General features: G+C 39.9%; 1 protein-coding gene across 2 annotated transcripts; it reads left to right on the top strand.

The window, feature by feature from the left end:
• The first annotated feature begins 10,369 nt into the window (after positions 1-10,369).
• LOC134797063 (uncharacterized) lies at positions 10,370-26,224 on the top strand. 2 transcript variants are annotated; one of them, XM_063769284.1, is made up of 5 exons: positions 10,370-10,470; positions 22,450-22,528; positions 23,050-23,244; positions 23,704-23,848; positions 25,764-26,224. In XM_063769284.1, the coding sequence occupies exons 1-5, from the start codon at positions 10,460-10,462 to the stop codon at positions 25,865-25,867; spliced, it is 534 nt and encodes a 177-aa protein (XP_063625354.1). In that variant the 5' UTR covers positions 10,370-10,459; the 3' UTR covers positions 25,868-26,224. The 2 variants fall into 2 exon arrangements, 1 of the variants encoding a protein (XP_063625354.1); XR_010145035.1 differs by lacking the exons at positions 10,370-10,470; positions 22,450-22,528; positions 23,050-23,244; positions 23,704-23,848 and adding an exon at positions 23,887-24,006 and having other exon boundaries at positions 25,764-25,878.
• The last annotated feature ends 1,728 nt before the right edge of the window (positions 26,225-27,952 follow it).

The following is a 27,952-nucleotide window of genomic DNA, read 5'->3' on the forward strand; positions in this document are numbered from 1 at the left end:
GGACACGAGCAAAGGCCATTATACATAAGGTGTATCATTCACGACAGGCGTCTTCGAATTGTAATTATTCGATCTGTTTCCGATATGATACTGATCTATCAGTGTCCAAAATTTTCGACCAGAAACATCACTCATGACACTGACAGATCAGTATCATATCGGAAACAGATCGCATAACTAAAACTCGAATTGGCCTCTCAGTTGAGAACTGGCCGCGTAGCCAAGATGCCAATCGCTTACGCTCCGTAGCGATCGAAACGCAACTGTCACTGTCACACTAATATGGAAGAGTGATAGAGAGACATAATGATTTTCGTTGTCGAAGCGATAGCGATTGTAACCTTGGCTAGGCCGGCTGTATTTCCATTGATAGCGATAGCGAGAAGTATTTTTTTACGTCGCCAGATTTAAGAGCGCTATTACATTTCGGCGTTGAGCGAGTTTAGGTATTTTACGCGCTGCGGCAGGCCGTGCGAGCTCAGTATGCCGATCCCTTCTACCACACTCGCACTACAATGATGGATTAAACATTCTTGATCCTTCGCGAAGCATATTGAAATCAACCATAACAACACTAACTGTGCTTAACTTTTAAAGTCCTAAAACTGTTATTTGGTAAGTACGAAAATACTAAATGCAGTGCAAATGTAAGTGTGTGCAGTGTTCATAAATTAATTTTTCATCTATTTTTGACGATTTTTGACCCCCCCACCCCTCAAATCATCCAAAAATCATGCTTCGGATGACTCTGTTTCCTCCTACGTCATACTACCATCATCCGATGTCCAGACCCCCCCCCCCCCCCCCTCCCTCCATTTGAAACGACGTAATTTATGAATACTCGCCCCATACTCGTACTTATGAAGGTATAAGTATTACTCGAAATAAATTATAGGTACTCGCTTATTTACATGTTTCGTCATAGCATTTGGTACCTATAGGTTGTAAAGTTTGTATCAACGAGGGTTTAAAAACGAACTAGTATTGAGGATCTGATGATAATGATGATGATTAAGGTGGTCACGGATACCAATCAACCATGTAGTAACATGATTAGGCTCGTTTGATTCGTCTCAACAAGATCTTTGACACTGAAGATACACAGGGTCTGATGATGGAGCTGGAAGGTGGCCACGGGTACCAGTCTATCATGTAACTAAACCACTTCGTGTTTGGGCTCGTTTGATTCGTCTCAACAAGATCTTTGACACTGAAGATACACAGGGTCTGATGATGGAGCTGGAAGGTGGCCACGGGTACCAGTCTATCGTGTAACTAAACAACTTCGTGTTTGGGCTCGTTTGATTCGTCTCAACAAGATCTTTGACACTGTAGATACACAGGGTCTGATGATGGAGCTGGAAGGTGGCCACGGGTACCAGTCTATCGTGTAACTAAACAACTTCGTGTTTGGGCTCGTTTGATTCGTCTCAACAAGATCTTTGACACAAGACAGTACTCAGGGTCTGATGATGGAGCTGGAAGGTGGTCACCATTACCAATCAACCATGCAACTAAACCACATCGTGTTTAGGCTCGTTTGATTCGTCTCAACAAGATCTTTGACACTAGGTGATACACCAAACACGAAGCCCAAACACGATGCCCAAACACGAAGCCCAAACACGTAGCCCAAACACGAAGTGGTTCAGTTACGTGATAGACTGGTACCCGTCGCCACCTTCGAGCTCCATCATCAGACCCTGAGTAGTATCTTGTGTCAAAGATCTTGTTGCGACGAATCAAACGAGCCCAAACACGAAGTGGTTCAGTTACATGGTAGACTGGTACCCGTGGCCACAGTCCAGCTCCATCATCAGACTCTGAGTACTAACTTTTGTCAAAGATCTTGTTGCGACGAATCGAACGAGCCCAAGCACGAAGTGGTTTAGTTGCATGGTTGATTGGTACCGATGACCACTTTCCGGCTTCATCATCAGACCCTGAGTACTATCTTGTGTCAAAGATCTTGTTGAGACGAATCAAACGAGCCCAAACACGAAGTGGTTTAGTTGCATGGTTGATTGGTACCGGTGACCACATTCCGGCTCCATCATTAGACCTTGAGTACTATCTTGTGTCAAAGATCTTGTTGAGACGAATCAAACGAGCCCAAACACGAAGTGGTTTAGTTGCATGGTTGATTGGTACCGGTGACCACCTTCCGGCTCCATCATCAGACCCTGAGTACTATCTTGTGTCAAAGATCTTGTTGAGATGAATAAACGAGCCTAAACACGAAGTAGTTTAGTTGCATGGTTGATTGGTACCGGTGACCACCTTCCGGCTCCATCATCAGACCCTGAGTACTATCTTGTGTCAAAGATCTTATTGAGACGAATCAAACGAGCCCAAACACGAAGTGGTTTAGTTGCATGGTTGATTGGTACCGGTGACCACCTTCCGGCTCCATCATCAGACCACGAGTACTATCTTGTGTCAAAGATCTTGTTGAGATGAATAAAACGAGCCTAAACACGAAGTGGTTTAGTTGCATGGTTGATTGGTACCGGTGACCACCTTCCGGCTCCATCATCAGACCCTGATGAGTACTATCTTGAGTCAAAATTAATACATATAGAATGTCAGGTCGTTTCAAATATTTTTAATCCTGTCCGGTAGTTTATTAAACTGTACCATTATAAATTATAATACTATAAAAACAGTGCTAGGATCAAAGTCTCTCGTTGCGGTTTACACGCACACAGTATAGCGTTTTACACGGCGCCCGCCGCACACAATGATAAAAAATCTCGTTGTCGCCGTTGAAAATGTGCGGAGCCGACCGACACACGTCCTGCCTCTACAAGCTCTGCCGCGGCACTGAGCTGGCGCAGCGCACGTCATCGGTAATATAGAGTAGTTTTCAAAAAATTGCCAAAAAATTATAGTAGAATTTCATAAACACTAATGTATACCAACAGTATAAGCAAACGTTGCAGATTGCTTGAGTATGAAAATGACTTCGATATTAAGTAGATTTTCGTAGGAATTGACACTTGTTTCGGAGAGAAAATTGAGTTCGTTTTACTTTGATTTTCTCTTTCTCAAAGGTGTGTAGGAAAAATATCGTTTGATATGCCTAAAGTACAGGGTATTAGTAATACAAAATAGCCAGGTTTAGCAGAGTAAACTTCTCAACATTTCCAAATAAGAGCTTGCCATTCAGTGCTTCACGGGGTTTTTCGGAAACGACCATCAGAAAAAAAATCATTACTAATTTAATAAGTCCTTTTTCTAATATTTACAACGATATTTAAAAAGATAAGAAGACGCTTTTACTGGAACAAGTACTCATTGTTTCTAATAATGAGCACAAAGTCCTGAATTTCGTCGACTAGTATCATCAATTTTGCGTTATTTCGACTTTTCTTGTAAGAGCGCTCTTAAGTGACTTTGCGAGCCGCCATAACCAAGCTTGATTGGAGGTCAGCTTATTTCGGGTGTATGTTGTGCCTTAGACTTACGTATGTGTTTAGAATAGCAACATAATGATGGTCTTACGAAAATTGATGTAATTATAATTACCATCCGTCACGCTCTGAATCTCTGAATTTACATTAGTTTTCTTTTTTTTCTTGGAGCACATAATAAAATAAATAGAAAGGTAATACACCTATACACCTTGTATTGTACTGGACTGGACCGGACCCTGGTACGATACGGTAGGTGTGGCCAAAAAATATTCGGTTAGAATCTGTTAGGAAAGAGAAGAGTCGTGGAATGTATTGGCCCAATACATTCCACGACTCTTCTCTTTCCGCACAAACTCTATACCTAAAAGTGGGTTAGAAGTGTTAACGTTTTACACAATCGACATTAAAAAAAAAAACAATTTTGTATAAAAATAATTAATCTGAATAGAATACATTTTCTTGATGGCTATCTTTATTTTGATATACCTACTACATACATACATGTATTATGTGCTTTAGTATAGTAATTATTTTGTTTATAATTGTGTTTGTATGCATAATCAAGTATATAATTAAATACGCCGTCTTTTAAAGTTTAAGCTTATACCGTTATACGCAACGTGCATTATGTGATTTATGTGCACCTTCTTAGTAATGCCATTATTACCTAACCGTAACATTGTTTATGGCAACCTTCACGGATAAGCATTGTAAAAACATTGTATCCTTTTCTTTGTGCCCGAGCCCGAATATTGTTAGCTTAATATTAGGTAAGTAATAAAGTGATTTTGTAGCTAGCATGGGATCACTTAAGCCATTAGCCATGTTGCAAACCGTTATGCGTCCTGTACCGCTATTCCGCCAAGCCTACCTGCAAAGTCCGGCCATCGGGATTGTGAGAGGGATTAGTTCTTGCTCAGACGGCAACTCGACAAGTTATCTTCTACCATTGTCACAGGTCGAGCTCGATTTCATATCGCTCCCTACGTATATGTAATTGTGTTTAGTTCTTGAGTTGCATGGTATAATAATATACTCCGCCTGGTACTCCATTCCGAGATTCGCGTATGACCTAACTGACACGCGCCTACGTCATCATGCTGTTTACAGGTTCTCAAACTTTGAAATGTGGGAGAATTTTAACCAACGGTGAAAATTATTTTAACGGCATTAATTTTAAGTTATTCATGTAGAAACATAGTAAAATAAAACAAATCTAATGTATTAAATTAAACTTTATTTATCTATACAAGACAAACGTTTGAAAAACTAATTCACAGTTAATCAATAAACGGTGTTCGACACTTTAAGCAATTTTCGTTTTAATTTCTTAGGGGGGCTGCTTGCGTTAACAAGCAAACATAGAACATAAAATTTTATCATTAATAGTAATTATTGTCGATAATTACGTATACATACCATTTTTACATATTGTTTTCAGTCCACAATAGCGAAGCCATTCATTGGCTACAGATTCATTATTCGGAAACGTATAAAATCTGATTATACTGCCCTTTTTACTCCTACTCTTACAGTTCCGAATAGAACAGCCAACCATTTTCGTAACAAAACATTAATTACCAAGCTTACGACGTGAAAAGTTTGGAAAACTCTGCGACTGCTGACACTGAGCGAGAAGGAAATAACAATTAACACGCGTTCGACAAGGATGACGGTCAGGGCATGAAGTTATCTAGATCCGAATTGTCAAATGTCCTCAGCGCTATCCTGTGTTGCCAGTAGTATAAACAGAATTACCCGAAAGTCTGAAATTTCTTTCGTGAATCGGAAGATATTGCTAACGAGTAATTAAAAATGACGTGTTATTGTAAAATTTAAGCTAAAATATATATAAATGAAAATTATAAAATTATAAAGAAATATTTTAAGTTATTAACCATAGGTATAATGTACCCATGTAACATGTTATGTTGAAATAAAGTGGCAATGTTATTGTGACGTAATCGCGTGTCACTCTGGGAATGGAAGACCATGTTTTATTAGACCATGTTGAGTTGTTTTAATATAGACTATTTATTTTATATGAATCGCGTGTTAACTTTAATTCCCATCCCGACACTTTCATACCAAACCGTCAAATTGTCGACGTGATCTTTACTAAACGCCAGTATTGTTCAAGTAGATGTGTTGTAGACATAAACTTTAGTGCTTTTAGTGGACTTATCGTGTGACTTTTGTGGTGTACTTCTAAATATGGCTGGCAAAAATGCGTACTATAATATGCTTCATTTGCCCGCGTTCATTCCTTGTGACCCTGCCCTGTGGTTCTCATTAATAGAGGCAATATTCAGCACAGCCGGCGTCGTCGACGACAGTAATAAATACCACCATGTGGTATGTTCGTTGGCACCACACGAAGCCACAGAAATGCGAGATATACTGCTCAACCCGCCTGAAGATAATAAGTACGTCACGCTTAAAACTGCGATCATTAAGAGGTTACTGTCACAAGAGGCGATGGGTGACCGCAAACCCTCTCAGTTTTTACTGCATCTCAAAATTCTTGCTGGTTCTGCGGTGCCAGATGCAGAGCTTCGTACGCTGTGGATGGAGAGGTTACCGCGACCCATGCAGATGATCCTAGCTCTAGCTACGCAACCAGAGCAGACTCTGGACAAGGTAGCCTACGTTGCGGATGTAATAGCCGACAACACTGCACCGACGTCTTCCATCGCGACAACGGAAGATCCAGTTAAAGTTTTACAACGTGAAATTGCCGCCTTAGAGCAACAATTGAAAGCTTTGTCCGTTAACATAAGTGCGCGACGCAGAGGCAGGTCACGCTCGCGTTCAAGGCAAAGATCTCGACCTCGCTCCAGGGGTAACTCGGCAAATGCACGTATGTGTTGGTACCATAGTAAATATGGCAGTAAGGCTCATAAATGCCTACCACCCTGCTCATATTAATCGGCCGGCAAATCAGAATACGCGAGCGGGAGTGGAGGGAGGGGAGGAGACGAATGGCTGCCTAACAACAACGCCACACTCACAACGAATATTCATCGTACGCAGAAACTCAGGAACCAGATTCTTATATGTATCACCTATCGTCGCTGGACCGATATAAGCCAGCCTTATGTACATAGTTAAGTTATAATCAAAATGTATTTGTGATATTGGACACTGAGGAAATTTGGTGTGATGGTTGCTGGACGTGTCGCTACGACCATTATTTGCCAGACCAATATGACGTGTGCAATCAGGTAAGTGTAGAGAGATTCCTCACTGTTTTTATTATCTCTATTATAAGAATTGGACTAACCTATAATGTGTATGTAATAGCTTTCTGAAAAAGTAATACTTATATACCTATTGTCTTACTACTTAAACTCAGAATACAAAGTAGGTTTCCACCAGTGTAGTCGTATTGTTAGGCTTATAGCACCGTTTAGCAAAAATGTAAGTAATAACAAACCTGTCATTGTAATGTGTAAATTAATGCTGTACTAGTAACTAATATAGAGACTGAGCTTTGTCCAATTATAATCCCTTTGTCGGCCCGTAACTAGAGCTAAACTAAAATAATAACAAATGTTCTTTAGGCGGCATGCGGCACTTGACTATCTCAGACGAAAATGTTTAAATTAATTCATCAGTCTTAGTTTGACCGCTTTAGTAGTAGTTAGTTTGGCAAAGTGGAAGGAAACAGACCTAGGGGCAGAAGCCCGATACGTTGGACTGACCAGGTTCGCACCACCCTCGACACCACCGTACACGACGCTCTTCACGAGGCAGCAGATAGAAGTGTGTGGCGCCGAGTGGTCCACACAAAACTATTTCGACGAGATGGTCACGACCCTCAGCATTGAGGAAACCGACGCGAGGAGGAGGAGTTTGACCGCTGTTACGAATACGAAACATGGCATCCATCATTCGCTGGTGTTTTTGTTAATATACATATATGTATTTTTTTTTCAATCTGTGGTTTCCTGACTGAGTTACTTAAAAAAAAACAAAGTTCCGTAACTATTAATATTTGAGTTACATTTACAAATTCATAATGGGATACATTTGTTTAAAGCTTCAGGACACGTGAGTGCGCGGGCGAGGTGAGACAGCAGCCGGCGGCTCCAGCAAGCTCATCATGCTGGGCGTGTGGGGTGCCCCTGCGCCTGTGCCTGAGGTAAGAACCTTCAGTACTGTAAAGGGGACGGCCTATTGGGAGGACGCTGTGGGCATGGATAAAACACAAGATCACTTCTTCTTGTATATATTTTCTCAGCTAGTTTTACAATTAAATATCTACACTCGATGGCTGCCTCTAAACGAATGCCCATTGCGCACCGCGTTCCATTTGACAGCGGGCTTAAAATTCTAAATTTGAATATCGTGACTAGCCAGTCACAGATTAAAAAAAACTGTAAAGGTTGTAAACCTTTACAGTACTAAGTCTTACGTTTCCCCTTGCGTGACTTTATTGTAGAAACTTTACGGCATGGATATATTTAATGAGACGCAATGATCATATGCATCTGATATGCCAATGGCGGTTACGTCATTTGTGTCTACTCCGCCTTTTTAAATAATTTTCTAAAACTATCTCGATAAAAAATGGAACCGAAGCAATGCTTCAAATTTGGCAACATGAAACGACAAAAAATATACATACCTACCGTTTTTTATGATATCGTATTATTCGTATTACTTTACGTTTGAGCACTAATATGACCATTTCCTTTGCTAAAACTACAAAATGAGCGTATACTACTAGCATCAGTCTTGACCAATTTATTTTCTTATTACAGACAACCGATGTTGCCGCCGTGGAGCCGCCACCGTGCATTCACACAGGCTGAAATACTGTCCTGCTAGGCAATATTAGAAAAAATATTTCACATTTGGTTTATTGCTTGAGGTGCTTTTCCATCGGCGAGGCGAAACTAATTTTAGCGAAATGGCGAAATTGAACCGTATTGCTGCATAGAGCACTGGCATAGAGTGGTTCTTCTCGTGCAAATGTGCTAGCTATGTAGACTCTATTCCATGCAGCAATACGGTTCAGATTTGCTATATGAATGAAAATATCGTCTTCCCTCGCTGGCGGGAATGCACCTACTCATGTCAATATTTCAGCCGATTACCTACTAAATAGGTTTTAGATATAAGTCTTAAATGTAAGATTTTATTTACTAGGAAATATGTAGGGTTACCGGAAGGCTGGAGCTTACCTCGGCCAACGCATTGGCGTTGCCGTTCAGCGCGGTAACGCCGCCAGCCTTCTGGGCACCCTACCGGACGGCACAGACCTGGGCCCAAGTTTTGTAAGTTTTTACTTTTTAGGTAGTTTAGTTTAGTCTGTTTATTTCTTAGTTTAATTTATTTTTGTTAATTATAATTTGTTTTTAGGTGTAATTTTATGATAATTAGTTTAGTCAAGGTAGGGTTATTTAGTTTTAGATTATATTATTGGTAAAATAAATACGTTTAGAAAAATATATTGTTATTATTTTACATGACATTTGATTTAATTAATTTAACTAAATTAAATGAGAAAAACTAAATGAATATAAATCAACAATATTTGACGAAGAACACATATTAGCACATAGGTATTATCTGTATCTATCCAAGTCAACATATTCGTGTTGATCATTCCGATTTACAGCGTGTCGAACTTAAAATGTAGTAACAGATGTTTACATTTACGAGTAAAATAGGGGTTATGAGTCGGGGCAAGGCGGCAAAAAGAACCCAGAGACATCGTAATCCTTTGCGTTGCTATCGGGCATTATCGGGTCGAATAAAAAATGAATAAATGGCGTTTTCTATGGAACAGAAGATATTTTTTCGTAATTTCAGGGTTGGATCCATAGCATTTTTTCAGTATGTAAATTTTTCATATTTACCCCTTAGCGCCACTTGCACCATCCCACTAACCCGGGGTTAACCGGTTAAACCTGGAGTTACCATGGTTACCAGCACAATTTGACACTGGGTTAACGGTTTAACGGGTTAACCCCGGGTTAGTGGGATGATGGAATTGGCCCTTAGAGTGTGGTCAGATGTAACAAAATCATCCTGTTTTTATTTTGGCGACCTTTTTAACTCTTTTCGTCCTGGTGGTCATCTAATACCAACCACATCCCCTTCAAAATTGACTAAAAATTTTTTTTTCCCTTATTTTAGTCATCAAAAGCCATATACTACTGCCCGCTTTTATTACTAAAAATTGCATAATTAATAAAAATTTGTGACACAAAGGGTTAAAACTGGCCGTTAAAGTTTGAAATTATTCCGTAATAACTGTCAACTATCGTGGGTTTAGTTAGTGTCATCTCACGCTAAAATAGCAAAAAAACAGAGATAACATTATCAGCAGGTCAAAAAGGCCACCGGCAGAAATAACTCTAAATACAAAAAAAAAATATAACCGACTTCCCAAGTTCCATTCTAATATTTATAAGCCTGTGAACTTATTCTACAAACCGTTACAAAGGAAGCAATTCCCCGTCTGCAGCCTGCAGCCTTTTAAAGGTTCAAGTTCCGAGGAACAACAGACGAATATCAGACGTAACAGCCATTGAAAATCTCATTTAATTTTGCACCGTATTCCCGAGCAACAAGTTCCAAATTCAAACAGCTTTGCCAATGGATGTTACGACAATACACATAAAGTACTCTGAACACGTATCTCCCTTGAACCAGGACGGCTACCGTGAAAATCGAAAAACGTCAATTGCGGGCATTTTTCTCTGTCACTCTAATTACGCCTTCATTGGAGTAAAAGAGAAAGATCCCCGCAATTTGCGAATTTCTGTTTTCGCGGTAGCCCCTCTGACACTTGATGATGTCATTTGGCGCCAGTCGCCGAAATCGAGTGAAAGAGACAGACACAACAATAGCGGCGTCTCTTACGTCCCGTAATACTCGAATAATGTTTGCGAATATTTTAGTATCAACAACTGCTACAAGGCCAGATGTGTCAGTTGAGCGGTTTTACTCATGGCTATTAAACGTGTAGCTTTTCAACTGTTTTTTCTAGTTATTTACGAATAGTAAAATCAATATTTGAATTGTTAACAATGGAATCAGAGTAAGTGTTGATTAATTAAGTACCTGTTTGATTTTTAGGGTTTCGTAGTCACCTAGAAACCCTTATAGTTTCGCCATGTCTGTCTGTCTGTCTGTCTGTCCGAGGCTTTGCTCCGTGATCGTTAGTTCTAGAAAGCTACAATTTGACATGGATACATACATCATGCATTGCGACAGAACTGTAAAATGAAAAGTATAAAGAAAGTTTTTTTAGAGTACCTGGCTGCCATAAAAAAAGATATTTTTTTTTTATGTTTTTTTGCTTTTTCCCAATAGTGTGGAGTATCGTTGACGTTACGTTACGACGTGAACTGTTTTTTTCTGTAAGTTTTTAAAGCTGATCGTGCAAGGCTACTTATTTTTATTTTAGTTCAGCAAAAACATGGCCTCACAGAGGTTTGCGAAACAGTAACAAAAGTTTATACTTAAATGTTTTTTATGAATACAATTGTACTTATTTTAAGACCATTAAATTGTTCATATGCAACGTGGAGCCACTTAAGGAGGTAGTGAACTCAACTAATTTAAATAAATTAGAATCAGATCAATAGTAAGTCTATATGTATCTAAGACGTTAAGATAAAATTTGGAGTAGGTGTTTTTTTTACATTTCATGGATAGGTTTGCGTGTTAAAAGTTGAATGTTCTATTTGTTTTTTAATTCGAAAGAAAACAATGAAACGTCATACTTAAGCAGCTCCATGACTCGTGTTAATGGTTAATCGGTGCCAGAGGGCCTACCGCGAACCACGTTCGACGTGTTGCCTTCCTGTCTCACTTACGTTCGAATTCATAAGTGCAACAGAGAGGCAAGACGTCGAACGTGGGCCCTCTGTACCTATGCAGAAACTGAATGTTAAATACCTACTAATTTCTCAGGAATTGTTGTATAGATCTCATTATTGGTGCCCCGCCCATCATAGGGGTGTTTACTATACAGGCCATTAGATTAGGTACGTCAAAGCTTGAGTCATTTTAAGCTTAGATATTCATTTACTTTTCACCACACCAGCTCGGAAAGGCTTACTTTGCACTAAAAAATTGATATCAAAGTTGCATTTTATTCACATGTGAGGCAAAGTAATCAAATGCAAATTTTGAGTTGTTTTCTTATGTTTGCTGGTAGAATTGACTTTTAAATGATGATTTTGGATGATAAATATTTAATAACATTCATTTGGTTTGATTATGTTTGATATTTTACACTTAATGTTTGCTTCGGGTTGGTGTGGTGAAAATTTTTGTGTTTCACTCGGGGCCAAATTTTGTTTAACCCTCGTAATGCTCAAGATTGCATTTTTCGAATTAAATTTAAATTTTGGAATCTTTCGCTTGCTCGGGTATCAATATTAGCACTAGCGGTTAAACAACAGCTTTGCCCCCTTGTAAAACAAATAACTATTATTGCACATGACAAGGCGGACTTAGTGCTTTAAGGCATTCTTTATCAATCAACCATAGATAGGCTAACAAAAGAAAAGTAACAAAATATTTACGGCCTCGACAAACGTCAGTAATATGATGCATGCGATTTCCGATATATTGAGGCATTTGATCGATCGATTGAATACCATTTGTGGCAACAACGGTTGTAGAAGCCTTTGTTTAGAAATATTGTCCGTTACTGAAGATATAGATGTCGCAGTCGGATCGTATAATCCGCCGTATTACATTACGGCTAGCCGTTTTCGAAAACAGGGGCGTTTTGAAATGCGGCGGTTTAACGATTAGCCGGATTGAATGCGGCTGAATGAGAATCCGCCGGAATGTATTCGACGCCATACGTTCTTCAACACGGCTAGCCGTAATGTAATACAGCGAGTCATTAGCCGCCGCTTTGACAGTTTTTAGTTCCCATTTTTAACACTCGTGGCGCTGCCTGACAAACGCTGGGGTGTACATCAAATCTGAAGTTCGTCGGACTGTTTCTTTACAAAAAACATTTCCTTCGCAACTTAACTAGACGGAGCCACGCTTCGCGGGGCTCCTATTTCTGAGCGGTTTGCCCTTCGGGCATCTGAAGCTACCTAACGAACCTAACCTACCTACCTATTGATTTAGTGAGACGTCCGTGAAAACATTACACTTTGGGGAAAAAAGCGTAGGTAGATAAGTAGGTTAGGTTCGTTAGGTAGCTTCAGATGCCCGAGGGGCAAACGGCCCAGAAATAGGAGCCCCGCTTGCGGGGCTCCGTCTATTTAAGTTGTGAAGGAAATGTTTTGGAAAAGAAACACATGTAGTGCGGTGGGACCATGGTAAAAATAAATTAAATTGCAAACATTGTCAAACTCCGGTTACGTAGGCGACCGAAAGAACTGGTCACTCTACAATCTAAAATAGTAGTACGATGCGGCTAAACGTAGGCCGCCTTATTGAAGAACGTGTCGCAATGACAATCCGGCTAATCGTCGAACCGCCGCATTTCAAAACGCCCCTGTTTTTGAAAACGGCTAGCCGTAATGTAATACGGCGGATTATACGATCTGACTACGACATAGATACATCCTGGAAAAATCGAGATTAACGTTAACACTATATTGGTACATCTGTTTGCTGTTTGTGTGTTTTGTTAAGTACAATAGGGTATTATACAATACAATACAATACAATACTCTTTATTGCACACCTCACATACACGTAGTTTACAATAAATGAACAATAACACAAACAAAGACAATAGAGGTAACAACAGGCGGTCTTATCGCTTAAGAGCGATCTCTTCCAGACAACCTTTGGGTATCGGAGACATAAGAATTAGAATATACGGTAGGTGGCGCAAAGAAAAAATATGAAAAGTCGAATTGAATATAACTAAACAACACAAAACATTAATATAGATAAACATACTTAAATACGTATAACCATAAACATACATAGACATACACACATACATAAAAAGTATAAATTAAATAAAGAAACAACAGTGTCAATATTATAAAAATAAAAACTAAGGTAGGGAAAGATAGTATTCCTTAAGGTTTGATTTGAAGGAGGTAATAGATTGAGAATGTCTTAACTCAACAGGGAGAGAGTTCCATAGTCGAATGGCCTGAAAAGTAAATGAGCAATTATAAAATTTGGAAGAGGAAGATGGCACAGATAGGAGCAAATTTTGAGAGGATCTAAGAGAATTAACATAAGGGAAACGTTCTTTGAGATAGCGGGGAGTTGCAGCATTAAAAAGTATAGAATAAAGAAAAGAAAGTATGTGAGAGTTACGACGATGACGGATAGGGAGCCACTTGAGTTGGGATCGGAAACTGGAAATATGGTCATATTTGCGTAACCCGAATATGAACCGAATGCAGACATTATACTGTTGAACACTATAGCTCTCTCAATCGAGATTTAGGCAAATAAGTAGTAAACGTACTTACACTTTACTTGAAATACTGTTCTGTTCGATTGATAGTGCCACTATTACCGTCTTAATCATGGGAGAGGAGCCTTAATTATGAAATACTGTAAATTTGATTGTAACTATGCTTTTAGACATTAGGCTCCCTCACATTAATTAAGTTGGAGAAGGAAGGTAATGGTATAGTAATTTGAATAAAAGAAATGGAATTAACACTTACTCTTATATTTGGCAAACCTTTTTACAACACCTTTAATTCAAGACAATTTCACTTTAACTCGATTATCACATAGATTATCACTCTTCGACCACTAGTGATGAACTGCCCTGGTTGGCGCAATGGCGGGTTTTTATATTGACAATCAACTGTCAGAAAGGGCGCCAACCGGAAGTTCATCACTAGTCGCAACATTTTAATCATGAACAATTTTCAACAGATATTGAAAGAAGTATATTATTTGACAATTTGATTTATAAATGGTCGCTTAAAAATATTACAGACTGTTAAAAGTGAACTTCCATTATTGGCGCCAATAAGAACTGTCAACAATCAGAAATGGCGCCAGCCGGAAGTTCGGCTTTAAGTGAGATATCAACCAGTGGTTTCCAAATAAACATTTTAATCTAAACTGGTACACAGCAAAGTCACATTAAATAATCACGTAATTATACAGTTGTTAACAGTCGGCCATCCGATTCAGAAGTGCGACCTCGGACTTATCATTGTGCCCTCTAATTAACGATTACCTCTAAATGTACATGGAATAAATAACAATCTAATATATAATATGTATCTAATTATGAAATTAAACATTACACCAAGTAACATGTTTTGTTACATCTAGTACACCATAAATCAGTCAACCGATATTAGGCCCCATCATGACCTAAATATCGTAAATCATATTGTTGACAACAGGCCCCATTTTGTCCTGAATGTCATTAGCCATATCGTTGACAACAGGCCCCCTTTTGTCCTGAATGTCATCCATCATAGTTTTGACAACAGGCCCCCTCTGTGTCCTGAATGCCATTAATCATTTCATATTGTTGACAACAGGCCTCATTTTGTCCTGAATGTCATCCATCATAGTTTTGACAACAGGCCCCCTCTGTGTCCTGAATGCCATATATCGTATTTTAGCAACAGGCCCCCTCTATGTCCTGAATGCCATATATCGTATTTCAGCAACAGATCCCGCTACGTTCTGAATACTGTAAAATAATAATTATTTAAAATAACAATAACATTATCGAAAATAAATTGCTATATATGCAAAATAACTTCACTTCTTATTCGTCCTTACTTGGATTTCTATTGCTAAGATCAAGATGCTACATCCTATACATAAGGTCTCTTAAGGGAGTGCGCCATAGTTTATATAGCCCGAAAATGACTCCGCTTCATTCATGTTCATGTCAATAAACAAATATCTGTAATACTCATATTAATGTTATAGTACTGACTGGTACTCTCTCAATAAAACAATTTAATGTTCATGTCAATAAACAAATATTTGTACTACTCATATTAATGTTATAGTACTGACTGGTACTCTCTCAATAAAACAATTTCATGTTCATGTCAATAAACAAATATCTGTAATACTCATATTAATGTTATAGTACTGACTGGTACTCTCTCAATAAAACAATTTCATGTTCATGTCAATAAACAAATATCTGTAATACTCATATTAATGTTATAGTACTGACTGGTACTCTCTCAATAAAACAATTTCATGTAATAAAAGATTGTAGGTACTTATTTATTTGTGACATTATCGTTCTTATTTACCTGAACTGTTAAAAATTACCGTACCACAACGACCTTTACAAAAATGGACTGCTACTAGAAAAGCGAGCAAAGACCTTTGAATTTCAAAATCTGCACCAACGTCCTCAAAACATTATTGTCATCTCACTGCAATAAGATCGCGCCGCGCCCTAACTTGCACGCATTTACACTCTTACTAAGTGATGATATTTATACGCATAAAAACACCTAGGTACGACAAGAACAAATATGTAATGCCTTCAAAATAAGAAATAAATAAGGTCTGGTTAACTTTGTAAGTCTACAATAGTTCACCTCATCAACCCATATAGTGACCCTGCACCGGCTAAGCGTTTGAACAAGAAAATCACCCAAACTATTCAACATCGGTATTTAATCCACGTAACCTTGCTTCTTATGTTGTCAAAATAAGAAACCATAACCACACAGCCTCTGTTGCCGAAATCAGTAGATAAAAACTTAGAATTCTAGGTTATTTTTATATTTAATTTTAATGATCAATTCTATACCCCAATGATAATGTGCGATCAAAACCGGTTTCTAGGGTGAATGATTGATTCTAACCTTAGCTGGAAATGAAAACTGAAAACCCCCTTATAGATATAAGGCCGCCTTAAGATCCGTGTACTATAAACATTTCCACTCATTAATATCGTATGGAACAATAATATGGGGAAACTCGACGGATGCAGTTTTAATTATTCAATATTTAATTAGAATATCGCAGCATTACGACGTACTTTCATTATATCTTTTGAAATCATAATGTAAGTGAGAAACAATATATCTGAATTTAAATGAGTTCACGCTGAGGGTATAAACGTCCGTTCCACGCGACGACTAAGAACGGTTTCTCGCCGTATGTAATACTAATTAATTAATTAAATATTTTTAATCTCTATTATTGTGTTGTGTCATTATTCTGTGTGTGTTGACTTAAGACAGAAGTGACAACCTTCCACCTGCACAATAAAGAGGCTAAATTTGAACCCCCGACATTTCCTTCGGTGGTTCAGTACTAAAATACAATCCAACGCCAAAGTACCTTGGAGTGACCCTGGACTGCAGTCTCACTTATGCTCCGCACACTCGCAACAACCTCCTGCACAAACTGGCTGGCATCACATGAGAAAGAATGGTGCCATCTGAACTGAACTGGCTGCGAACCGTCTGCGATCGCTCACGAGCATTCCTGCACTAATGTGGATGGATAGAGACTCCAAAGTGCGATTGCGGGGCTCCTGTGCAGGACATCGAGCACATCATTCAGTACTGCCCACTTAGCAAATATGACGGAAACCCTGCACACTTGTTTACCCTCGGCAGTGACGTAATTTAATGGATACAGAACCTTAGAATAGCTTTATAAACGACTGAACAATTAAGCCATACGAATAAATAAATTGTGTTGTTTGTTATACGTAACTTATGATCGTAGATGGTCGAACTAAAAATAATTTAACTCATTTACTTTGTGTGAACATAAAAGCAACACGAGACAGATTACTCAGTAACGATTGCGGTTGGTGTTAGTGATTTTGAAAAACACTGCTCAGCTTCATGACCCACTTTCAAACAGTTCGTACATTTCTTAATAGGTAAGGTACACTGAGTAGACAAGTGACCCTCTTGTTTTAAGTTGTAACAACACCACTTAAAAATTGATCGAGAGGTATCTTCCTGAGATTTTTCCATAGTTGTGGTTTTTCTCTACTTTACGATCAGAAACCGGCTTAATGTTACGTGCATTGTATGCTAAAAGTTTATCGGGGTCATGAAACGGCGCAGCTTCGGCTCCTAATCTGATTTCGACTGGTAATCTGCCAGCTATGGCTTCGCTAACTCTATTTATTAAAGCCACCTGTGTAGAAGTCTAAAACGAGCTCGTATAGACAACATGTCACTAAGCCTCTGTCCATAATTACCTTTGGAAGGAAAAGCCGCAAGTAGTTTTGCTTGCCACTCCGTCCAAAAAAATAGGACAGATGTATCAACTGTTTTTCAGACTAGCCTATATAGTCGCACACTCATTAACCTTATGAATCCACATGCTCATTGTTTCTTCCCTTTTTTTTTTTGCTGGATCGAATTCAGGGACCGCGTTTTGCAAGTTTCCTACCTTATCTAACGAATCATTACGTCCAAACGTTTCTAGTGCATCAAGTAAGAGTTTTACATTATTATTATCTGAATAAGAAGAGGTTGACTCACATGTTTAATCAGGTGACTTGCTCGCGAAGAGTGACTCGGCTGGTTTACCGGCTGCAGGTTGAGCCCACTCCGCTGGCTCACTCTGCTGCGCGAATGGCGGCCTACTTGGCTGCACGAGCAGCAGCTAGCTCGGCTGCACGAGCGACGGCTCGCTCGGCTGCGCGAGCGACGGCTCCTCGGCTGCGCGAGCGACGGCTCCTCGGCTGCGCGAGCGACGGCTCGCTAGGCTGCGCGAGCGACGGCTCGCTAGGAGCGCGAGCGAGGGCTCGCTCGGCTGCGGGACCGGCGGCTCGCTCGGCTGCGCGAGCGACGACTCGCTCGGCTACGCAAGCGACGGCTCGCTAGGCTGTGTGAGTGAAGGCTCGCTCGGCTGTGCGAGCGACGGCTCGCTGGGCTGCGCGAGCGACGGCTCGCTCGGCTGCGCCAGCGACGGCTCGCTCGGCTGCGCAAGCGACGGCTCGCTCGGCTCCTCGGGCGACGGCTCGCTTGGCTGGGCGGGCGACGGCTCGCTCGGCTGCGCGAGCGACGGCTCGCTCGTCTGCGCGAGCGACGGCTCGCTCGGCTGCGCGAGCGACGGCTCGCTCGTCTGCGCGAGCGACGGCTCGCTCGGCTGCGCGAGCGACGGCTCGCTCGTCTGCGCGAGCGACGGCTCGCTCGGCTGCGCGAGCGACGGCTCGCTCGTCTGCGCGAGCGACGGCTCGCTCGGCTGCGCGAGCGACGACTCGTTCGGCTGGGCGGGCGACGGCTCGCTCGGCTGCGCCAGCGACGGCTCGTTCGGCTGGCGACGGCTCGCTCGGCTGGACGGGCGACGGCTCGCTCGGCTGCGCGAGCGACGGCTCGCTCGGCTTCGCGAGCGATGGCTCGCTCGGCTGCGCGAGCGACGGCTCGCTCGGCTGCGCAAGCGACGGCTCACTTCGCTGCGCGAGCCACGGCGTGCTTGGCTGCGTGGCCAACGGCTTAAGCGGCTGCGCGAACGACGGCCTGTGTGGTCGTGCGGCCAATTGGTCAGCCGGCTACGTGACGGAGTCAGTTGTCGGGATGGTCTGCGAGACGTCGGCCGTCTCCTTTGACTTCACGACCGCCGCTCGTTGGTGGGACGTGAAGGGGAGTAGACATTTACGTATTGGTCAGGTTCCTCTGAAATTTATTTTTTGTTTAGCAATCAACCCCATCATTCAAAATTTATCTTCTGATTTTAATGTCTGGTACTTGGACGATGGAACCTTAGGAGGCAAGTTGGAAACAGTCCTTTCGGATCTCTCCGTCCTCAAGTCCAAGTTCGAGTCCATAGGTCTAGATCTGAACTGTAATAAATGTGAACTTTACATTCACGATGCGTTTCTAAACCATTCGGACGTAACAGAGAAATTCAATGCTTTAACACCTAATGTTACCACTGTCACGAGAGATTCCCTTAGCCTACTGGGGACTCCAATTTTTGACAATTATTTTTCAACTTTTATCAGTAACTCCGTTTCTAAATTTCAAAATTACGCCGACCGTCTTCTAGAAATAAGCCCCCATTCAGCCCTCACCATTCTTAAATTTTGCCTTTTTGTTCCAAAGTTAATGTATGTGCTTCGCTGCAGTCCTTTCTGGAAACATCAAAATTTGCTCCTACCTATAGACATCATGGTCCAGACTACCTTAGAGCGTATTCTCAATTTAAAGCTATCCGATCAATCGTGGTCGCAAGCATCGCTACCTGTTCGATATGGCGGGCTGGGGTTGCGCAGAATTTCTAGCGTATCACTGCCGGCATTTCTATCGTCTGTCCACAGCTCTGCTGATCTTGTAGGAAAAATCCTAAGGGTTTTACCCACAAACTATGAGGTCACAGGCTTGGACGATGCTAGAAATGCCTGGCTGTCTGCCTGCCCGGGACAAGACCCTCCATATAATCTAAAATCACAGAGGAGCTGGGATGACGCCTTATCGAAATTAACTTATACCACATGTTTAGATAACAGCGAAGGAGCTGAACGCGCCCGTTTGATCGCAGTTGGGTGTAGGGAGGCTGGCCACTGGCTCAACGCATATCCCTCGCCCAATACTGGCACTCATTTAGATGGAAACACCCTCCGTGTGGCAGTTGGGCTGCGCCTGGGGGTTCCAATCTGTGCACCGCATAAATGCCACTGTGGGAGTGATGTGGACCAGCTGGGGCGTCATGGTCTGTCTTGCCAGCGAAGCGCGGGGCGATTGTCACGTCACGCCGCGCTCAATGACATTATCCGTCGGTCTCTTGTCACCGTCAACGTGCCAGCGATACTCGAGCCGACCGGTATGGCCCGGGACGATGGCAAGAGACCGGATGGTATGTCGCTGATTCCGTGGAGGATGGGACGAGTGTTAGTGTGGGACGCGACCTGTGTGGACACACTGGCACCGTCTCACCTTCACGGTACCACAAAGAAAGCGGGTGCCGCTGCCGACGCTGCCGAGTCCCTCAAAAGGCGTAAATACGGGGGTCTCGACGATAATTACAAATTTATCCCTTTCGGTGTCGAGACCCTCGGTCCGTGGGGATCGGGAGCTCAGAGTCTTTTTACAGATTTGTCGAAACGGCTTGTTGAGGTCTCTGGGGACAAAAGAGCTGGCAGCTTCCTCGCTCAACGCATAAGCGTTGCGATCCAGCGAGGAAATGCTGCCAGCATTCTTGGCACTATGCCCCAGGGGCCCTCTCTAGATATAGATTTTTAGGTTTTTTTTTTTTAGGTTTAGTTTTAGTTTTGTAGGTAGTTCTATATTTTTTTAGGTATTAGTTTTAGTTTTGTAGGTAGTTTTAATTTTAGGTTACTTTTTATTCTAAGTTTGTTATTAATATTGTAAACAGAATAAAAGGGGATTATACTTCAGCCCCGAAAAGTAGCTAGTGGTAATAACTAAAAACTTTATGTGTTTAACGTAGCTTTGATGTAGCTTAAGTAGAATATTAAAACACGTTTTTAATTTTAAACAATTTAAAGGAATGCTAACGTATTATTAGTACTTAAGTATGAACTATTACTGTATCGATGTGTTGTCAACTGACCGGCCCTTTTTTTTATTAAAAAGAAAATAAACCTTGTAACATGAGCCTCTCATTGGATAAGCACATAGCAGGTTGGAAGAAATAATAATTAAAACTATACATTACTGTTATTTTGTAAGTAAAAAAAATGCCACTTTGTTCTTTGAATAATAAATCTATGCCACGCGTGTTTTGCATTATTTTATCTTCATATTACTGCATTCAATATCTCAACGTGGAATATCATCATGGACTGTGACTTCGTAAGGTAATTTAAACAACAACAAAAAAAAACTGTTCATACCCACTTCTGAGATGTTGAACACTATAGCTCTCTCAATCGAGATTTAGGCAAATAAGTAGTAAACGTACTTACACTTTACTTGAAATACTGTTCTGTTCGATTGATAGTGCCACTATTACCGTCTTAATCATGGGAGAGGAGCCTTAATTATGAAATACTGTAAATTTGATTGTAACTATGCTTTTAGACATTAGGCTCCCTCACATTAATTAAGTTGGAGAAGGAAGGTAATGGTATAGTAATTTGAATAAAAGAAATGGAATTAACACTTACTCTTATATTTGGCAAACCTTTTTACAACACCTTTAATTCAAGACAATTTCACTTTAACTCGATTATCACATAGATTATCACTCTTCGACCACTAGTGATGAACTGCCCTGGTTGGCGCAATGGCGGGTTTTTATATTGACAATCAACTGTCAGAAAGGGCGCCAACCGGAAGTTCATCACTAGTCGCAACATTTTAATCATGAACAATTTTCAACAGATATTGAAAGAAGTATATTATTTGACAATTTGATTTATAAATGGTCGCTTAAAAATATTACAGACTGTTAAAAGTGAACTTCCATTATTGGCGCCAATAAGAACTGTCAACAATCAGAAATGGCGCCAGCCGGAAGTTCGGCTTTAAGTGAGATATCAACCAGTGGTTTCCAAATAAACATTTTAATCTAAACTGGTACACAGCAAAGTCACATTAAATAATCACGTAATTATACAGTTGTTAACAATACTGTATTTAAAATAAATTATTTTACACCATGCATGAAATAAAGCACCAGATAATTATTAGAAAAACACAGATAGGAGTTATTTTTAAATACAAGTTCTATTTAATAAATCGAATAGAAGTATAAAAAGTATGTGTGTTGACCGTGACGTCACGATGTAATGTTTCATATAATTTCCATATTAGCAAATCGTTTTGACAGCTCTAAAAAAGTAACTGATTTGACTAATAGGAAAATACCCTATTCCTCAATTCCTCTCGGAAAGCGACATATGAAGTGAAATGAAACTCCTAATGAAGACTAAAATATCGGAGTCCTGTTTTGTGAATGCGGTTTTTTAAGGCTTTACTTTCTAATGAATCCACTCCTTTGTTTTGCATCGTCAGTAATGCAAATCGAATATTTAGGGTATAGATTAGTGGGTATACCTATGTTGTTGTTGAGTTTCGGCCAATAGATGCGGACATGTGGCGATGTGACGTTTTATAGCTGCAGGGTTTTTTTGCGATTTTAGGGATTTTTTTGACATGTTATAAATATAAAAATATTATATTTTCAGGCAGTCTTGTTGTTCATCCTCCGCGTGCTGCGGGGCGCCGGTTCAAAAAGGATGCTTCATATTCGCCATCATAAATGCCGTAAGTGAAAAATACAGTGTCTGTCCGAAGTTTCGGTTTTGACATAAAAATCATGGTTCGTCCGAAAGTTCGGTTTCGGTCAAAGAACGGCCGAACTTTACGGCCACGCCGAAACTGTATTTTTGTAATATCCGATCGAAGTTTCGGTTTCGGTATGAAAATCATTTTTCGGCTAAAAGTTCGCTTTTAGGATATTGTATAGTTTTCTTACAGTGAGTTGATTCGAGATTTTATACAGTTCAAAAGTAGAAAACCGGTACGATTTTGAGTTCGTAACTTTAACAGGGCACCTTAATTATTTAATGTATGTAGAGTGATATTTGATGATGATTTTTATTTGTATTGACATTTGTATTTATAATAAATAGTTGAAGATCGGAATATAAATTCATATATTTTAGCTTAAAATAATTTATATTGTTAATTTGTTATTTAATACAATGAAAGAAATAAATCTAAATCTTCACTTATTTTTTTCACTTATTCACGTCTCAAATTAAATTTCTCCTTATTGTTTCCAGATATTATGCCTCGCAGCTTCTCTCGGAAGCCTCGCTTTCCTGATCTTTGCCCTGTACGCGTGGTTCGACGGAGAATCCCGAGGCCCTAACGACATGGTGCTGGTGTACCTGTTCACGGGAATGGCTGTGGGGTGCTGTGTGGGCAGTGCCTTAGCGCTCACGTTCGCCGTCGTGCTGGTTGTAGGAATTCGCAGAGTAAGTTGATTTTATCGCTTATGCAATATTTTGCTTTTACTCCCTGATAAAATAAAATATTACCCATTTTATATGCGTTAGCAACTGAACTTGCTTGGCACCGATAGGTAACAACTTAACAGTAAGCCACTGTATGTTTAGACAACTACTTAACGCTACGTTTTTGTTAGCACTACCGAGCAGAAAGACTTTTCGATGATGAGGTCCTGAAGTAATCGTCGGAACTCTTTAATAATAATACGCACCTCTGTATTTTTTTAAAGGGGTACCATACCATAAAATGTGCTGTTGTCAACCAAAAGGGCACTTATTGTCGGTTCTCAATAAGGCACTATTTCCATAAAGCTTCGATTTAAAATCAACCTTATCGACAACCGACAATCTGGTACCTTTTAGTTGAAAACGTCACAAATGATGGCATGTTAGGCTGCTTTGTAACGTCGCTTGTTTCTGTTTCAGGGCAACAAGGGCTACGTGATGGCCTACCTGAGGTACGGCATCGCCGTGGTGGTGCTGAGCGTGCTCGGCTGCCTCGGGTTCATCGGACTCGAGTGGGGGGAGACCGAGCTCATGAAGTACGCTTTGATCCCTCTCGGGGTTTGTGGTAAGTGTAATCTTTTATACAACAAGGGCAACGAGATGACCTGAGATACGGCATCGCCGTGGTGAAACTGAGCGTGCTAGGGAGTCTCGGGTTCATAGGTCTCGAGTGGGGGGAGGCCCAGCTCATGATGTACGCTCTGATCCCTCTCGGAGTTTGTGGTGAGTCTAATATTACTACACATGCATAAAACAGTTGAGTTAACTTTGATTCTTGACAGACAACGCAGAGTAAATACGGGGAGCCGATTCGGCTTAGCTATCGGTTTTTTTGCGAACCCATTGGGGGATGACAAACGCTTGATTTAGAAAATTGAACATCTACATTCTGAGCCCTCAAAGGAACTTTCGCCGAGTATGTATTACTGTAACTAACAAAATCGGCCCGAGCCACATTACAAAATCTATAGACTTCAGACTATAAAATACAGTGTGGAAAGATAAGTCGGGCCCTGGAGGGAAACTACCTTAAATCCTTAAGCTGGCTCATTTTACTTAAAGGAGACATACTTTTATTTTTAAAAAGAAACAAAACTGCATTCAAAGATTTTTAAAACTCGCTTACTTCGCCCGGGACTCGAACCGACTAAAAAATAAACACTTGCAATTTTATTCTACTACTCGATACAGTTAACACGTTCACTGCGGCAAGCCAAATCCTTTACCTAAAATGTAGTGCGTTACGAGGCCTAATCCGCCCCGTAGTGGTTTACACCTTGGTGCGTTACGGGTATAAAAGTGCCCCGTATACCCAAGTATCTTAAAACTGCTATAAAGTCCTGAAATATTTTATTATTTAATTTTTTTTCTGACAAACTTAAAGATTATGAAATTACCTACGTCATGTTCCCTTCGCACGTAGATACGATAAAAACGTATGAAATTATAGAGAAATGAAAGGACGGGGTTATTTTCTCCCCGTATCGCACTAAAATTGAAAAACTACGGGGCTTAGCAAACCCCGTAACGCACATACCTTATTTATGTCGATAAATCGATAGTGATGGGAAATAAAACAAACGATATGTTAGCGCTTACTATAGTAATAAGTAGATATCGTTTTTCAGATTGAAAGCTAAAGTTTTAATATTAAAAACGTCACTTTCGGACACAACATGTTTGGCACTGACTGGTGTCAAAATTGATTACTGAGCAGCAGTCAAAAATACGTAACATTCAGTGATATGATTATGTCGTGAAGTATAATTACTTGTTCTAAATTATATCAATTGTTAACTACATTACATTTGCAATAACACCATTCTAGCATGCTTCCCAAACGCATTATTTTTAATTTACCGATAAGAACTCTTGCAATGCTGACTGCACTAGTGACTTTGTGGTCATAACCCCGTCCGGGCCAGCTAAAATCTATACGGGGTGCACTGGAACCCGTATCGCACTAGAAGGCAAAATTTGTTCCCTGGTCGGTACGGGGTTCCTGAGACCTCGTATATTCTGAATATACCACTTGGTTATACTTTTGACAAGAAACTCAAATGTATATTTGTTTTTATCGTAGTCATAAAAATATCCAAGATACAGCTTCCGCACCACCGAGTAGACACGATTTTTAGCCTCCGCACTGAATGATGACATCGTACGGGGTTCAAAAGTCCCCGTAACGCAGTGAACGTGTTAAGGTTAATAATAACATTTCTCCAAGAAACATTAAGTCTTACACTCGTCTGTCATACAAAATATCCATAAAATCTAATATTTAGTAGGTACTCAAGATTTTATTAGACAAGCCAAATTGAAGAAAAAAAGAAAAATCTTTGAATGCAGTTTTGTTTCTTTTTAAAAATAAAGGAATGTCTCATTCAAGCAAAATGAGCCAGCTTAAGGATTTAAGGTAGTTTCCCTCCAGGGCCCGACTTATCTTTCCAGACTGTATATATTTTTATTTATTTTTTCAGTTTTATACTCGTTGATGCTGATCCCCGTGTACCAGACCTACGTGGTATTTTCAAAAGGCGCTCCCGCCACACAAGCGAGACTGCTCAACACCTATGATATCTGAAGACCACTGATCTAAAGTCTAACCTGAAGGCCGCAAAAACGTCACGCCTAGATCTGAGGCCCTACGATAAACGAAAATTGAAATTTCGTTATCTACCTCTGTATCAAATATTACATATTTGAGCGATAGAGATGACTTGCTTTTTCAGTCAGTCTCGATACAAAAAGTACTGAGATTCACTGAAGTCGTAAGTACTTACATGACAAATACGAACGTTTCCGAAAAAAACGATAACAGCCATAAAATAACCAGTTTATTTAAAATTTGTTGCACCAGAAATGGTAATAAATTTTCCATAATTATGAGGATGCGTGGTGCGGCGTGCGGCAGAGAACAGTCAGTTGGAAGGCTTCGTAAGCTTAGTTGGTTAAAACAAATGGACAGAAAAATTAATTTTAATTTTTAAGTAAGTACTAAAGCCGAGCTGATAATATAGACAACTTATTTAAACGCAAGCTGCATTTATGTTTATTCATGTATAAATTCAATATGTTATTAATAACGTTTTCTAGTCTTAACAATACTTTTAAATGTGGACCTATACAAACTTGTAATTTAGAAAATTGATTTTATAAAAAATTAACTTTTTATAAAAAAGAAAAGTTTTTTTTTTCAATTTAATAAAACAATTACCTACTGTCCCATAGAAAATACCACACCAGTCTCTCTGAAGCTAGCATTGTATAGATTTGTTATTGTTTACATTCCTTTTATTTCCGTATCAGGCTAACGGGAAACCCAGTTATAGTCGGCCGCTGCCAAATTCAACCATCTGTTTACAAACTTTACAAACTTATCGTTGCGGGTGTAAACGGCGCGCACGCGAGCTAAATGTACCGCGGTGATATAGTTCTGGAGTTGTCCACTTGTATAGATAGCTTTATGTTTTTTTATCTGTATGCCAGTGGTGGCAGAATACCGTGCACAACACCTCTGCTCACCGGGTCTCTCCCAGAAGTCGTCGGCAACGTCAAGGGTCTGCTACTAGGCTTCTTGGTAGAGTTGGTTTGGCAAGAATAGTGCTGCCAACCCACCACGCAAAAGAGGCGCAATAATATGACGTCGAGTTGCGAAAACTAAGCCCGCGAGAACCTATAACCTATATCTGCACGATTTTGGTTATGTAGATATACAGAATATGTATAATATTTATTATAGTCTGAGCTGTTTTGACCATGCCACCTGGCTTAAATAACTTAATTAAATGAAAAATTACTAATGTTGTTTGTGTTAAATTTTATTTTATGGAATAAGTACAAATATTTTCTTGAACAATACAAATTGTGAGTGTTATTCTTTTTATAAACTACGCCTTACAACTATCAGTCAAGTATTTATAAATTTAATTAAATTAAATAATTATTAATTAATTTTAACAGTATCATTTACGATTAAACACATTAAACTGGAGGCCTTGGTCGCTTTTTCTTAGTATATGACATTTATTTCAGTATCATTTACTATTTAATAATAGACTTCCACGATATCTTATTGAATTAAGTGCATTCTGTAACCTTATAATTACTAATGTATAAGATTGTATAAATTTCATCATAAAAATTTATTGGACAAAATAAACGTAATATTTTTTGTGGACTTAATTTATCAACTTAAATTATACGTAAAAAAGTATAAAGAACGTATATATAGTACGTGTTGTAGTATAAGTGTAAAGGTACGTAGCAATATTGCAATATTTATAAAGTTTTGTTACGTCCATCTGTTCGTCTGTTCATATTAAGTACTAGCTGTGCCCGCGGCTCCGCCCGCGTGGTCTTCGGTCTGTGTCAGTAAGCGGCTAATTACTAATCCTAATTTCTCTCCCTCTCTCCTGGAGGCGGAGCTTGAAGTAAAGTTGACAGATGGATATGCTAGAGGACTGCAGTCCAGATAAAATATTTTACAATTAGGCACCACTAAATAAAACTACACTCCAAAATCAATAGATTTTTTCGCCCTTATTCAAATTTTACACGTGATTTAAACGACAGAGTAGTAGATGTATATCGGACGATACAGTAAGGTATACGCGCGCGAGCGAAAGCGAACCGGCCTGCCTGGCTAGAGCGCCACTCAACGTGGTCT

The sequence above is a fragment of the Cydia splendana genome, chromosome 14 (genome assembly GCF_910591565.1).
Source record: "Cydia splendana chromosome 14, ilCydSple1.2, whole genome shotgun sequence".
NCBI lineage: Eukaryota > Metazoa > Arthropoda > Insecta > Lepidoptera > Tortricidae > Cydia > Cydia splendana.